This window comes from Lissotriton vulgaris, chromosome 1_1 (assembly GCF_964263255.1).
Source record: "Lissotriton vulgaris chromosome 1_1, aLisVul1.2, whole genome shotgun sequence".
Classification (NCBI taxonomy): Eukaryota; Metazoa; Chordata; class Amphibia; order Caudata; family Salamandridae; genus Lissotriton; species Lissotriton vulgaris.
The window spans coordinates 670,351,032-670,365,598 of record NC_141685.1 but is presented as its reverse complement, the minus strand read 5'-3'; the positions used below and the strand labels follow the sequence as shown (position 1 = coordinate 670,365,598).

General features: G+C 45.3%; 1 protein-coding gene across 1 annotated transcript in view; it reads right to left on the bottom strand.

Annotated features, from left to right (window-relative positions):
- Window positions 1–647: 647 nt before the first annotated feature.
- Window positions 648–14,567, bottom strand: part of DPH5 (diphthamide biosynthesis 5) — a 428,050-nt gene continuing 414,130 nt past the window's right edge. Inside the window, exon 7 of the mRNA XM_086936341.1 lies at window positions 648–1,000. Within this exon, the coding sequence (XP_086792467.1) occupies window positions 765–1,000 (236 nt within the window). The 3' untranslated portion in view covers window positions 648–764. The remainder of the gene's footprint in view (window positions 1,001–14,567) is intronic.

The following is a 14,567-nucleotide window of genomic DNA, read 5'->3' as shown; positions in this document are numbered from 1 at the left end:
GTAATACATTTTTGAGATGCAGGAATAAATATAATTTACGGCTGGCTATAGCCAAGAACTTATGATTTTACCAAAAGTATATATATAGTAATTTTATTTATAGGGGTTTCAGCCAGCCCTCTTCAAGCATGCGCGTATTGTTTCAACATTCACATTTGTCTTTCACCCACTACAGCGTGGGGAACTGGGTCAGCCCACTTCAGCCATTTATCAATGTGAGTGGTGATATTCTCCTCTTTGACAAAGAGCACATCCACGCACAACACAGTTCCAGGGACTACTATGACAAATTGTGTTTTATATGCACAAAAAATATTTTTTGCTTTGAGCCAATTTTTTTTTAATTTATATTGGGGAGGCCTTGGCAGCTCCCCCAACAATAAACTTTACAAAAACAAAGCAAGCATTGCAAAGCCAAAAGGCGTGCATCCAATGCAAGATCTATTGTCTTGGCCAATGCTTGTTCTGTGTTCTGTTGAATGTAGCTAAAGCCTTTCACGCATGTGGTATATGGTTATGTACCGCAAATAGATTTACCAGTTGTCTTTGAAGGAGTTTAACACATTCATATTGTATGTAGTGCAACAATTCACAGGACATTGTATCATGGAAGAAGAAAAAAATAACTCATTTATTTGATGGTTTAATTTACTTTCCAAAACACTTTTATTCTGCATCCCTAATTTTCTGCATAGAATGAATATTTACAAAATGAGGTAAAAAAAGGTAAACAGTGGCCATCGCACTCCTGGTTGCTTTATGCGTTATGAGGAATACGTTGAGCTATCTGACATGGTCAAGTTGTCCAAGCAAGATTCTTCGATGGCAAAGAGCTTCAGCATGTCGATCTCAAGAGGATGCATGCAGCCGGTTATTATCAAGGAATGGAGAGGGCCCCCGAGCTCCGCCGTGCCCATTTGCTGCAAGGTGCCAGCAGCAATTTTCTGGTCTGCGGCGCCCACCCTAGCAAGACCAACACAGATTGTCTTCTCGGTAATGGCTGAAAATGAAATTAAGAAATGTGAAAAAGTTACAGAAGCAAAAAAATCTCAATGTAATAGTTTTCATCTACTTTTGGAGGGCAAGGGCATTATTTAGAGTTTAGCAGATGGAATAGTCCGTGCACAAACATGACGGATGACCTGTCCGCTGTATTACAAGTACACTTGTAATACGGAGGATGAGAGTTCAGTTATATTTGTGATGGGTGTATCCCATCTGCCAAATCCTAAATCAGGCCCATATTTTTGCACAAGCGTACACCCCCATGGTTATCTTGGATATGCACCTCTATTGTTGACATAGTGAACGGCATGGTCAAGTGTGGCAGTCAGTGCAAAAAATCTAATCACCACTGCCTTTAAAATATGCACAAGCAAAAGTGAAAACGGATTTTCTTTTAGGTTTTCAGTTGTCATGAACTATTTCATTTTAAATAGTCAATGGGAGACAGCTTCGAACCATTTCTTTCAAACAGATGCTTCCCCGTGTTCTTGAATGTGTGTCTATGTATGTATGTGTGCATCTTATGCACCGGAACGTTTTGCACTACAATGTTCTGAGGGTGATTAGGATGTTTACTGTGATGCACTGTAATGTGTAACATTACATTTTCTGAGTAGTTTCTGGTATTCAATAAAAACATTGAGATAATTTCAATACATATCACAAACTACATGTCGTTTTCTATAATGACATTTTTCTCATATAATCACGAGTTTTCTGCAAAATTGATAAAACGAAAACCTGACACAACATTCATTTTTATTTGAAGACGTTTTGTTTTATGACCATGCCCATAAAATCACATTCCAATGACAACCTGGTGACTTCAGGAATATTACTTGGTGAATGTGCTTCTAAATTTAGTTTTGGAACCTCAACTCCTGCAAATTTGCCTCCACTTGATTTGTTTTAAATGTAACATACTATATGTGAGGGAACGACGAGTGGGAAGTGCTGCTCCATAACACACACTACCTTTGTCTAATTTCCATCATAGGGGCATAGCTTCCTTTCTCTGGGCCACAACAAGGGAGAAGTTAATTAGCTGATAAGCGCAACTGATCAGGTTTGATCAGTGGCATCAACGGTTGTGCGCCACCAGGTGGCGCTCTGCTGCAGCCTGACCCTACGCCGATGATAAAATAGCAGCTGCAATATTAGTGAAAACATGCTTATTTTACAACGTTGAGGTTCAATACGCCGAGACCACACATGCCTGCATAGAAAGTAGAGAGTAAGACAGAGAAAAGTTGCTTCTTAGAAAATGTGGATACATGTAGAATACTATGGCAGAACTCAGACATATACAATGGATGTGTGTATCCAGGCATGAAGCAAGCAGCTTTCAAGCTGTAGGGAAGTCGAAAGTCAGTTTCTCACCTGGTATTCCATATACATAAAATCACGTGTGTGTTTGCAAGTGTTCATACATTGTGTGGTGTACGATCATAGGTTCTGCTTACAGAAGGGAGAATCAAGCAGTATCCTTTCTTAGCAAATGCAACATTTTATTATTTGTAACGCCAGTCGACACAAATCTAAATGAGGAACACTTTGAAAAGCTGTTTTGGTTGGCACAAGACTGAGATGTTTCGAAACCACCGTGAGAAAGATAACGTAAAACTTGTGTGAAAAGTGGCTGTGTCATTTATAATTATTTGGAGACCGAAGATTTGCAAATTTAGCTGCTATGATATGGCATATCCACACAACTGCAAAAGCGTAGTTAAGTTAGAACATAATACTATACAAAATATACAAATAATGTGAAGTTCCTTGAAAACTACAATGAAAAACTAGGTCGACGCACCGTGGCCTACCCCCTAAATATTAACTTCTGAACACTGCCTCATTTATTCACCCAAATTTACTCATTTCCAGTCCCACACACAGCCAAACAAGAACATTAGGGCATTGGTAATATGATGTGCGCTAACTAGAGCATTATGGAAATTAGTAATAAAGGCCGATTACACTATCTAGATATTCGCACTAACTGCAAGATTTATGGAAACCAATGCAGTTTGGAAACATAATCTTTGTAAAGTAAGTAAAATAGCATGGGCTATGAAATGCTTGTGAGTGATACACATACAATGTCACTCCACAAAATGACACTTCACTCCACTCCACACAATGCCACTCACCACCACACAATCCCACTTCACTCCATGCCACACAATGCCACTCCACTTAAGGGCATGCCACACAATGCCACACCACATAACACAAATGCCACTACATGCCTCTCAATGCCACTCCACAAAACGCCATTCTACTCCCAACAGTCCCACTCCACTCTCCACAATGTCACTCCATGTCACACAATGCCACTACACACAACACAATTCCACTCCACACCACACAATTTCATTCTACTCCTCACAAAGCCACGCCACTCCCCACAATTCCACTCAACTCAATGCCACTCCATACCACACCATGCCACTAAACACAATGCCACACCATTCTACGCTACACAAAGCCATTCCACACCCCACAATGCCACACCCCACAATGCCACTCAACTCTACTTGACATAATGTCACTCCGCAGCACACCACACAATGTCACTCCACTTCATACGACACAATGCCACTCCACTACACCTATTCAGTGCCTCTCCACTCCACACAATGCCAGTCCAGTCCACTCCACACAATGACACTCCACACAATATCACTCCAAGCCACACAATGCCACTCCATGCCACACCATGTCACACACCACCACTCCATGCCTCACAATGCTACTCCATGCCACTCCAATCCACACAATGCCACACACCACTCCACTCCACACAATGCCGCTTCACTCCATATAACGCCACATGCCACTCCACACCATACAATGCTACTTCACGCCATACAATGCCACTCCACATACTGTCACTCCACACCGTATCACACAATGCCACTTCACTCTACACAGTGCCACTACACTCTACACAGTGCCTCTCCACTCCCCACAATGCCACTCCACTTCCCACAATTCCACCTCATGCCACACACTGCCATTCCACTCCCCAAAAAGCCACTTCATGCCACATGTCTCTCAAACCCCATGCCACACAATGCTGCTCCTCACCACACAAAGCCACTCCACACCACACAATGCCACTTCACACCGCACAATGCAACTCCAAGCCACACAATGTCACACAATTACACTCCACACCACACAATGGCACTTTACAGCACTCCACTGCGTGCCACACAATACCACTCCATATCACACAGTGCCACTCCACACCACACAAAACCACTCCACACCACACAAAACCACTCCACACAAAGCCAACTCCACACCACACAAAGCCCACTCCACACAAAGCCCACTCCACACCACACCAAGCCACTCCACACAACACAAAGCCCACTCCACATCACACAATGGCAACAGATGTCACACCTAGACTGGATACACTTACTCCTCACAGGCAGAACATAGAGAATTAGACTCCTGCCCTTCCTCTCAGAACCGATAGCGTCCAGATGCGGAGTACCCCAAGGATCCTTCCTCACCCCCACCCTCTTTAACGTCTACTTGCCTCCATCGCCAGAAACCATGGGCTCAACATCGTCTCCTATGCCGATGATACCAAACTAATCTTCTCCCTCACCAAGGAACCCGACATCACCAGGCACAACTTCCAAGAAGGGATGAAAGATGTCACAACCTGGATGAAGAACAGCAGCCTGAAACTCAACTCAGAGAAAACAGAAGTCCTCATTCTCAGCTCCAACCCCTCTGCATGGGACGACACCTGGTGACCCCCTGCCCTCGGAAATCCACCCACCCCAACAGACCATGCACATAACCTCTGCATCATACTGGACTCATTGCTCACTATGAATCGCCAGATCAACACAGTCTCCTCTGCATGCTTCAACACCCTCCACATACTACATAAAACATTCAAATGGATACCCTCCAACTCCAGAAAAATGCTCACTCACGCCCTCATCACCAGCAGACTGGACTACGGCAATGCCCTCTATGCCAGAATCAACAAAAAACTCCTCCGTAAACTCCAGACCGTCTAGAAAGCTGCAGCCAGACTAATCCTCGATGTCCCAAGGCACAACCACATCACCCAACACCTCAGCAACCTACACTTGCTCCCAGTCAAAAGAAGAATAACTTTCAAGCTGCTCACACACCTACAAGACCCTCCACAACATTGGACCACAATATCTCAACACCCCCCTCTCCTTTCATGCCCCCAAGAGAAACCTGTGCTATGCGGACCTCGCCCTAGCCACTGTCCCACGCTTCTACAGGAACAGAGCGGGTGGAAGGTCCTTCTCCTACCTTGCAGCCAAGACATGGAACGGGCTCCCCCTTCATCTCCGGCGAAGCCCGAACTGCACCAATTTAGGAAAGGCCTCAAGACCTGGCTCTTCGAATTACCCCAACAGAGCTGCACACACCCCCCACCAGCGCCTTGAGACCCTAACGGGTCAGCAGTGCGATTTACAAACCCCTGAATGATTGATTTGTTCATAGGCAAGATCAATTGGTTTTGCCAATGCTTTTTTTCTCATGGCTGTCCTTACTCTCTCCCCCTGCACCTTCCCTGTGCCTCTCGCATTTCCCAATAAGTAGACTCGAGAGAAAAGATTACTCGAAAAACAAACTGACAAAATCAGCCTTTTTCCAGCTTGCCTGTGGAGTGAAATTTGGATTAAAAATGGCCATATCTTTTCAGCAGGAGAACTATTATAAACAAACATTTATTGCAGGAATAAAGGGAAAAAATGGTCTTTATACCACGACTCTCTAGACCATAAAAAGTGGTCCAGTGACGTGTAGCCTGCCACAAGGAACCAGAATCAGCAGCCAATCAGGACTTCCATAAGAGTAATGTCCGCAAATTGCATGTGCTTGTAACTTTTCAAAAGTCTGAGTCTCGATGCTACATTATAACCTGAGGTGGTTGGACCCTTTTTTAGGTAATTGTGCATGATCAAGACCAACCAAAAATAACAGATTTGGACTGTGATTCACATCTGCATAATGCGGAACACAAAATACCACAACACATGAGCAGACTAGGTACAAAACAAACACTAATCGGCGATTATATATGTCAGTGCCTGAAACTACAAATGTATTTTTAGACAAGGGGAAAAAACAAAGGGAGGGAACCAAAGAGAAGTTTAAGCAGCCTAAATATCTGCCAGTTTGTCCCTTTTTCTTTATGAGCATCATTAGAAGTATTCTTTCTCTGGACAGAGTGACTTGGTTCATGAAGTATGTTGGAATCAGTTCAAGAGGCACGGGCACATAGGGGTTGCTGACCACATTTGTGGGATGTGGGTCTGTTTACTTCTGATATCCTGGGGATGACCTGCTATGCAATCCAAAAACTGAGCACCAAGTAAATCTTATCATAAAGAAACCTGCTATGATATCAGGCCATGCTAGAACTATGGGCAAAAGAGAGATAATGCCTCAGTGTTTAGAGTGATTCGATGTGTGCCTATGGCTGTGCCCTTGGGTTGTTTCCTGACAACTGAGCTTTTAGTGCTGTTGGAGAGACTAAACTCTAGTTCAGTATGTGCAAACCAAAAGTATCAAGCCACTATATGATTCACCTTGATTGCTATGCCCAGGACTCTGTTCAAGGGAGTCATGCCACAACTGTAGTAGCCCGGTTGCAGCTTCTTCGCCTGCCCAATTCACCTTCTTTCAGGACACCTCTGTGGTCTCAGACTACAAGCCCAGAGAAGCCCCTGCCCCCAAATGGGATGAAGGTCATTTGAGAAAGGGAGCACCTCTTCAAGCAGGTGAGGTGGGAGCTTGATGGCAAACTACTGTTTTCCCTAGAATCACTCTATAGGATCCCTGGGCCCTGGAATTGTTGAAAGGGAGAACGGCCATAGGGGCAGAGAGTTACAGCACCATGCACAGTGTTGGCAACAGAGCAGGAACCATTGACTGTAGTTTCACTCTTTTCAGTGTGTTGCTTTTAGAGACACTATAAGTAACCCATGATATTATAGGCAGGTCCCACAGTAGCAGGGCTCAACCTCTCTGGGTATGTGGTGCTTCAGTATGCACTGGCACCCCTGCTGAGTTCTCATAGGACAGAAAGGAGGGGCTAGACAATCTTGAGGCCAGGTTACTGGCAGTCCGAGATCTATGACGCCCTAGTCTCTTCCTGGACTTCACAGTGCAGGTGTTGCTCATTGACGTTGTTTAAATCTTACTCTGGTCAGATCCTGTTCTCCCACACAGCTAGGCTCTGTGCTACGCAGTCCCCTTCTGCAAAACCACTTTAATTTCTTCTCTTTCAATCAAGGTGAATATCCTCAGCACATCCAGCAGTATTTCTTGGACCACAGGTGATGTTCACTCATCTTGCTTGGAAGCTGGCTGTTGGAGACACCAGCATTGGATCACAGAGGTTTCTCTAACACCATACAGATGTGCTGCCTCTGCATGGGTCAGTTAGAACACGAGGTATATTAACTTTCGGTGTCAGCTTCATTCTTATACCCAAGCTTCTTGCTTTTTTTATGAACATGGTATTGTTGGCTTTAGGGTTCCTTGCACTTTTTCTCTGCTAACTCGTGGTAGAGCGCTTGTGCTCTTTCCCTAATCATGGTACAACTGACCGGCAACTAATTGGAGCATTTATTTTACTTATAAGTCCATGGTAAATGGTACTACGTGTATCCAGGGCCTGTACATTAAATGCTACTAGAGGGCAGCAGCACTCCTTGTGGTACCCACTAAAGTAGCTTGCAAAATATGTCTCAGATCTGCCACTGCATCCTGTAATGCAATTTTAAGGCATAAGCTTTCCTTTTTAATATGTATAAGTAACCCCTAATAGACCCTAAAGTACCACACTTCAGGGTGCAGGGTATGTAAAAAGTAGACATGTGTTTTACATGTCCAGACAGGGACAAATTTCTAAAGTTGTTTTAGCTGCTGTATTGTCATCTCCTTTGCAGACTAACACTGGGTTACCTTATGACGCTTAATAAGGGATAACTTCAGTTTGGGATCAGATAGTGAAATGCTGTTTCCATTCAAATTAATAGTCATTTAAAACCTTCTTTAATAGCAAAGTTACATTTAGAGTTACTATTCAGAAAATGTCACGTTAAAAAAGATGGCATTTTTCCACCTAAACCAACCATGAAAAAAGTTGGCATTTTTCCACCTAAACCAACCGTGCTTTTCTACCAGTGTCTAGGGTCACATGACTGCAAATGGGTCTTCTATGGTGGGCTGTGTATTATTTTCAGACATGTTGACAAAGGAGGCATATGTGTGAGGGGACTGGGTTTTCCTGTCAGGATAGCCGGGGAGGAACTCTACTCTGCTGACTGCACTTCAAAGGGCCATCCCAGCCGCACACACAAGGAACCTGACACCAAGCATGCCCTTGCGTGTGTCACCCAGAGAGTTTGGAACCAGGACCAGGCAATGAACTAATCAGAACCTGCTGTCTGAAGAAGGAAGATATGACCTGCTTGCCTAGAACCCAGAACCCCACATGTGAATCCAAGGGTCAGACAGCTGACCTCTTGTTTGAGCTACAGGGAATCAACAAGCTACAGGCCTCACTACTCGGCAACTGCCCAGCTGACCAGCACCAACTGGACCGGTCTGGATTTGCCTGAACCGTGCTGCTGACCTCCCATGAAGTGAGATCTGATCCCCAAGAGATGCCCCCAAGTCCTGGACCCTTGGCTGGCATCAGAGTGAAATCCTCCTGAACTCAAGGTGAAGATACAGAAGTTTTGGGCTCCTCATGATCACAAAGTGACCTGTTCGCACCTAGAAATGACTGCCTGCAACAACCGCCAACGCAACCTTCAGCAAGACCTTCTCTTTATGTCAACTGCGACAACACGAAGCTCCAACAACAATAGGCTCTTTGTGCTATAATAACAACCATGTCCGATGCCTGACCTGCTCCTCAAGTCGACAATGACCTCCTATTGGCCCCCACCAACACAAATGGCTGCCCCTCGTGTTTGCTTGAGAAGGTAACTCTTCATCGGAACAAATATGGTCCCTATTTCCAACTTGTTCTCCATCACAGTCAGCCTGAACTTGTGACTTTACCACTTTGAAGTGCAACCAATAACTGAGTGGGCTTTTTAGGCAATATTTTTACCTACATTTTAAAAACGTTTATTTCTGGTAGTACGAAATGGATGCCTGCTGTTTTGGTATCATTTTAGTTATTACATTTGACTAAATTGTTTTTTTCTTGTGGTCAGTCTTTACTTTATTACTGTTTGAGTGTTGCATAAATAATTTACATATTGCCTCTAAATTAAGCCTGATGCTTTTGTGCCAAGCTACCAGAGGGCTAAACACAGGTTAATGTTGTGACTTTTTGGGGTCCACCATGCGAGGACTGTGTTTAATATTTGAGTGGGGATTTCACCCCCCCCCCCATAACTGATAATCCAATATCCTAAAATAACAATGTTCAAATCTTGAATACTGCACTTATTCAGTATCTAGAGTATTCTAAAACACAGCACAACCAAGTTTGCAATATCCAGTAGCAATATGATGAAAGGACTAGGGAAGTCATATTTAAAAGGTAGTGGTGCATTTATGACTAGTAGGGCTAATAGTAGTGATTTGATTTGATTTGATAAAGATTTATAATGCGCAAAACAATAACCCGCAGGTATCAAGGCGCCTAACAATAACATCAAAAAAATGGAAACATCATCCTTACACATAGGCTTGCAGGAAGAGGCGAGTTTTAAGGGCACTTCGGAATTTCTGTAGGGAGGGTAGGGACCTGAGATCCAGAGGGAGATCATTCCACCATTTAGGGGCCAGGGTGGAGAAAGCCCTGCCACCCCACTTGGCTCTTCGTATGCGGGGGACTGTCAGGAGCAGTTTCCTGGAGGAGCGCAAGTCCCTTCCAGGAGTGTAATGGGAGATGATGGAACCAACTCCTGTGTCGCTGTTCTTTGCAATGGCTCTATAGGTCATGCATAGGACTTTAAACCGTACTCGGTGCTCTACCTGTAGCCAATGCAGCGCTTTCCTGGCCAACGTGGCAGAGGAGCGTCTGGGAACATCCAGAACAAATCTGTCTGCAGCATTCTGGACTACCTGCAAGCGCTGCAGCAGGCTCCTGTTTAGCCCCGCATACAGCGCATTACAGTAGTCCAGTCGTGAGCCGATAAGTGCGACAGCTATTTGCTTTCTGGATTGCTGAGAGAGATATTTCCTGATTCTTCGCAGGGTGTGGATTAAGCCCCAACAGGTGGAGATGGTTCTACTAACCTGTCTGCCCATATCCAGGGCAGGGTCTATCATCACCCCAAGATTCTTAGCAGATGTCGTGGGGGAAGGGCACACTCCTAGCGAGTCAGGCCACCAGCTGGCTGACCAGATGTTCTCTTTCCCTCCAAACACCATTACCTCAGTCTTCTCCCCATTCAGTTTGAGTGAGTTCTGGATCATCCACTGACCAACCGCCTCCATGCAAGATCTAAAGTTGGAGGCAGTTGGTACATCTGAATGGGAAAGAGAGACGAGGATTTGAGTGTCATCTGCATAAGAAACTACCTCCATCCCGAAAGTTCTAATTAGTCTGGCTAGTGGGGTCACGTAGATGTTAAATAGGGTCGGACTAAGAGCTGACCCTTGCGGGACCCCACAAAGCACCGGTCGGGATGGAGATAGGAACTCCCCCAGCTTGACTCTTTGTTCCCTTCCGTCAAGGAAAGAGGTCAGTAGATCTGGAGCTGCGTCCTTCACCCCCACTTCCCTCAGACGAGATGTGAGTACTGAGGGGGAGAGGGTATTAAAGGCCGCAGTTAGATCTAACAGGACCAGGAGGGTGGTCTGGCCCCCATCCACTTTCGTGCGGATCTTATCAAGCACAATAGTGAGGGCCGACTCAGTGCTGTGTTCCCTCCTGAATCCGTGCTGGGAAAAGTCCAGACAGCCCGAGTCTTCCACAAAGGCAGCGAGATGCTTGTTTAGATGTGCCTCAAGCATCTTCGCAGGGGCTGGGAGCAGTGAGATCGGATGGAAGTTTTTTAGGACCTCCGGATCAAGGGAGGCCTTCTTTAGCAGGGGTTTCACTACTGCACTCTTCCACTCCGAGGGGAAGACACCGTCTCTCATAGCTAGATTCATAATTTCTAGCAGAGGCGGTAGGAAGGTTTCCCTACACTGCTTAATGATTTTCAGTGGGCAGATATCTAGGGGGGAGCCAGATTTGGTCTTATTAAGCAAGATCTCCAGATCTTGTAAAACCAGCGGGGGAAAGGAGTCCAGGGTGCTCAATGGGGAGATATCTGTGGTGGTCATGTTCATCTCAACCCGAGCAGGGGGCCCCCTGATATATGCTCTTTGTTCCTCAAGAGCCAGGTAGATATCCTGTATTTTGGTGTGAAAGAAGGAAGCAATTTTATCACATAGATCTTGCGAGGGTACAACAGGGTCAGGTGTTTGTAGGTTGACTAAGGAGTCAACGATTCTGAAAAGCTCCTTCGGCGAGGAGAGCGAGGTTGTCATGGCCACAAAGTGATCTTGTTTGGCCTGCACAATCTCAGCCTTGTATTTCCTGACCAGGAGTTTGTGAGCTTCCTTGTTCTTGAGGTCCCAGCCTGAGTGCCAGAGCCTCTCCATCCTCCTCACTTCTTGCCTGAGGAGTCTGAGAGATTCAGAAAACCATGGGGCAGATGGTCTTTTTCTGGCTCGGCGGCGGGTCTGTACTGGGGCCAGTTCATTCAGGGCCTCAGTAATAACCTGTTCAAAATGACCAACCGCGGTCTGAACACTGTCCGTAGCAGTAGTAGAAAGGCTGACAGCCCATGGCGCGAAGGAGTCATTGCTGATATTTCTAAAATTTCTGGCAGTTTCCACTGAGTGTTTCCCTATTTTACTTCTATCCATCCTATGGCATTCCAAAAGGAAAGGGACCGCAAGGTGATCGGACCAAGACAGATACACCGGATCCTTGATGGTCCGACGATGGTCGTTAGAGAAAATACCATCTAGTGTGTGGCCCGCACGATGGGTAACCCCGCTAACTCACTGCGTGAGTCCACAGGACGCCAAGGCCTCAGTAAGACCTGAAGTATCAGATAAATCATGCCATTCTAAATGGTAATTAAAATCACCTAGAATGGAAAAATGTTCTCGACCAAAGTAGGGTTCCAAGGACTGGAGGAAGTTGTGCGTGAAGTCGGTCCTCGGGCCAGGAGGTCGATACAGCAGAATTCCATTGAAAAAAGGGCATTGCACTTCCTTTATGGTGAAATAGAAAGCTTGAAAGCTATCCGGAAAGTCGGGTATAGGTACTGTGTGGCATTGCAGGTGGTCTTTATAGAGGATCGCTATACCCCCTCCCACTCGTCCCTGTCTGTCCAGTCTGGCCAAGCAGTACCCTTCAGGGACCGCTTCGATCAGATCAGGACCAGATGAATCTTTAGCCCAAGTTTCAGTGATAAACACTAGGGCAAGCTTTCTGTCTAGGACCATCTCCCTAAACATTATCTTGTTTTTGACAAGGGAGCGGGCATTGATCAAAATGCCTTCTACTCCCACTGTCCTGGGTCTACTGACGGCGGGGAGGTCAGAGGAGAGGTGACGGGGAACAGGACTAACAGGCCTACGCGTGTGGTAACAGCCACATCGTAAGGGAAAAAGAAATTCGTCAGGTTCATAGGAGTGCGAGCACCACAAACTTCGGGGTTTCAGGCGTAGCATCTCCTGGTGAGAGTATCTACACGAGGAGGCAAAAGCTTCGTCTAAGTCCAGAGTCCAGCCGCCCAGCGCGTCTCAGCGCGGACGGGCGCAGATGGGCGCAGACGGGCTGGACTCTGGCGTGACTCCGGCGTGACTGTGGCGTCCACGATGCGCGTACACGCTGCGCGTCATATCCAGCTAATTAGGTAGGGCTCTATCGAGTCCACGTGTCGGCTCCAGCGAATGGCTGAGGAGTGCTTCTTAGACCCACCCAAGATGGCGCCCCAGGTAAACAGAGCGCAGGGACCGGGCCGCCCAAATGGCGGTGAATGCAGCAGAATTTTAAAGTGCAGGAGATGCGGTCCGGGTCTAAGGACAGAGGTAGGGGTGACTATGAAATTTAGGCAAATCTAAACTAATTATTAAAACCGAGGTATAAGTGAATAAAATTAAAAAGAACAGAAACGACAAAACGGGGCTTTTTTAAAAATTACAACAGGCTTCTAGCGTGTAGCGCTATGTGCGAGGCGATATCCAAACAGTGTGAAAAATTGTAGTGGCAGCAGTAGTATTAACATCGGTAGTTGTTGGAACCCAAAGTGTAGCACTGATGTTAGGCATACACTCCGACGGCTAGTGTTACTAGGTACATTCAGAACTACTTGAAGCAGCAGAAAAACTAGTAGAATTGGTTTTAGTAACTGGAGCTACAGTAAACATAGTTATAGTAGTAGTTACATTGGTAGTATTTGTCCAAGCTTTAGTAGTTGATGCACTAATTCTAGATGCCAGGCATCAACTGGCACTGCCAGTACCAGAGAGGGAAGAAGGAACGTTACCAACATTAATTCTTGGTCTCCTACCATAGCTGTATTACCAGTGGAAGCATAACAAATGAGAGTACTCGGGGTACCAGTTGCCATATGGGTTAGTGTTCTTGTGGAACGTAGCACAACTAGCAGCAATAGAACTGCTAGCAATAAATGTAGTACTATTAGCACTATAGCACTGACCGTTTTAGTGAAGGACTACATTAGGGTAAAACAATATATCCCATTATTCCGTACACCAAATGCACTGTATTTCATTTAGAGCCCATGGATTTATGCGATTTTGTGGGAGCGTTTTTTTTGTTGCATAATTACGAACGTGCTGCATTTGATACATAATTCAGCATATACTGCATAAACTTCAGATTTGTTGTTTCTATCTCAAAAGGATAAAAAGATACTAAAAACGCTGCAAAACACATTGCTGCGAGGTGGAAGGCCCTTAGCAGAGGTTGACGGCTCACTTTTTTGTTGATTATTAACTGCATTTGAGTGTCAGCCAGGTACTAATTTTATGAAACGTTTCCCCAGATAGTGTTAACATGCGAAAAATTACTAAATAATGAGGTAAAACGAAGACAAAATGTGCTACCTAATTTGTCTTTTCTACCTGCATACTGTCACCAACCATGCCGCATAATTTGGGTCTCCCCTGCTGCATAATTCCAGTGGCCCTGATTATATCACATATTCAATGTTTAGAAAGGCGGTGCTATGGAACTCGGCCCGTATGATGAATACGTACTTTCTACGTTAAATTGAGTGTTCGAATAGAATAATTTGGACTACGCAATAATATACCCCAACTCACTGGCAGCGGTTTCCAGAACACAGAAGGGCAGGACACAGCAGACCTAAAAATCTTGCAGGGTCTCAATTTCCACATGCAAATTTAGTGCAGGCCAAGAGCCGCTTGAAGCCCTCGCACAATACATAAATGTAAATTTGCGCTAAATAATGCCGATGTTGAGTGTGGTTTCAAACTTTCTGTGCCTGGTCACTTTGTGCAGTGGTAAATGACACCGCTGATAGTCT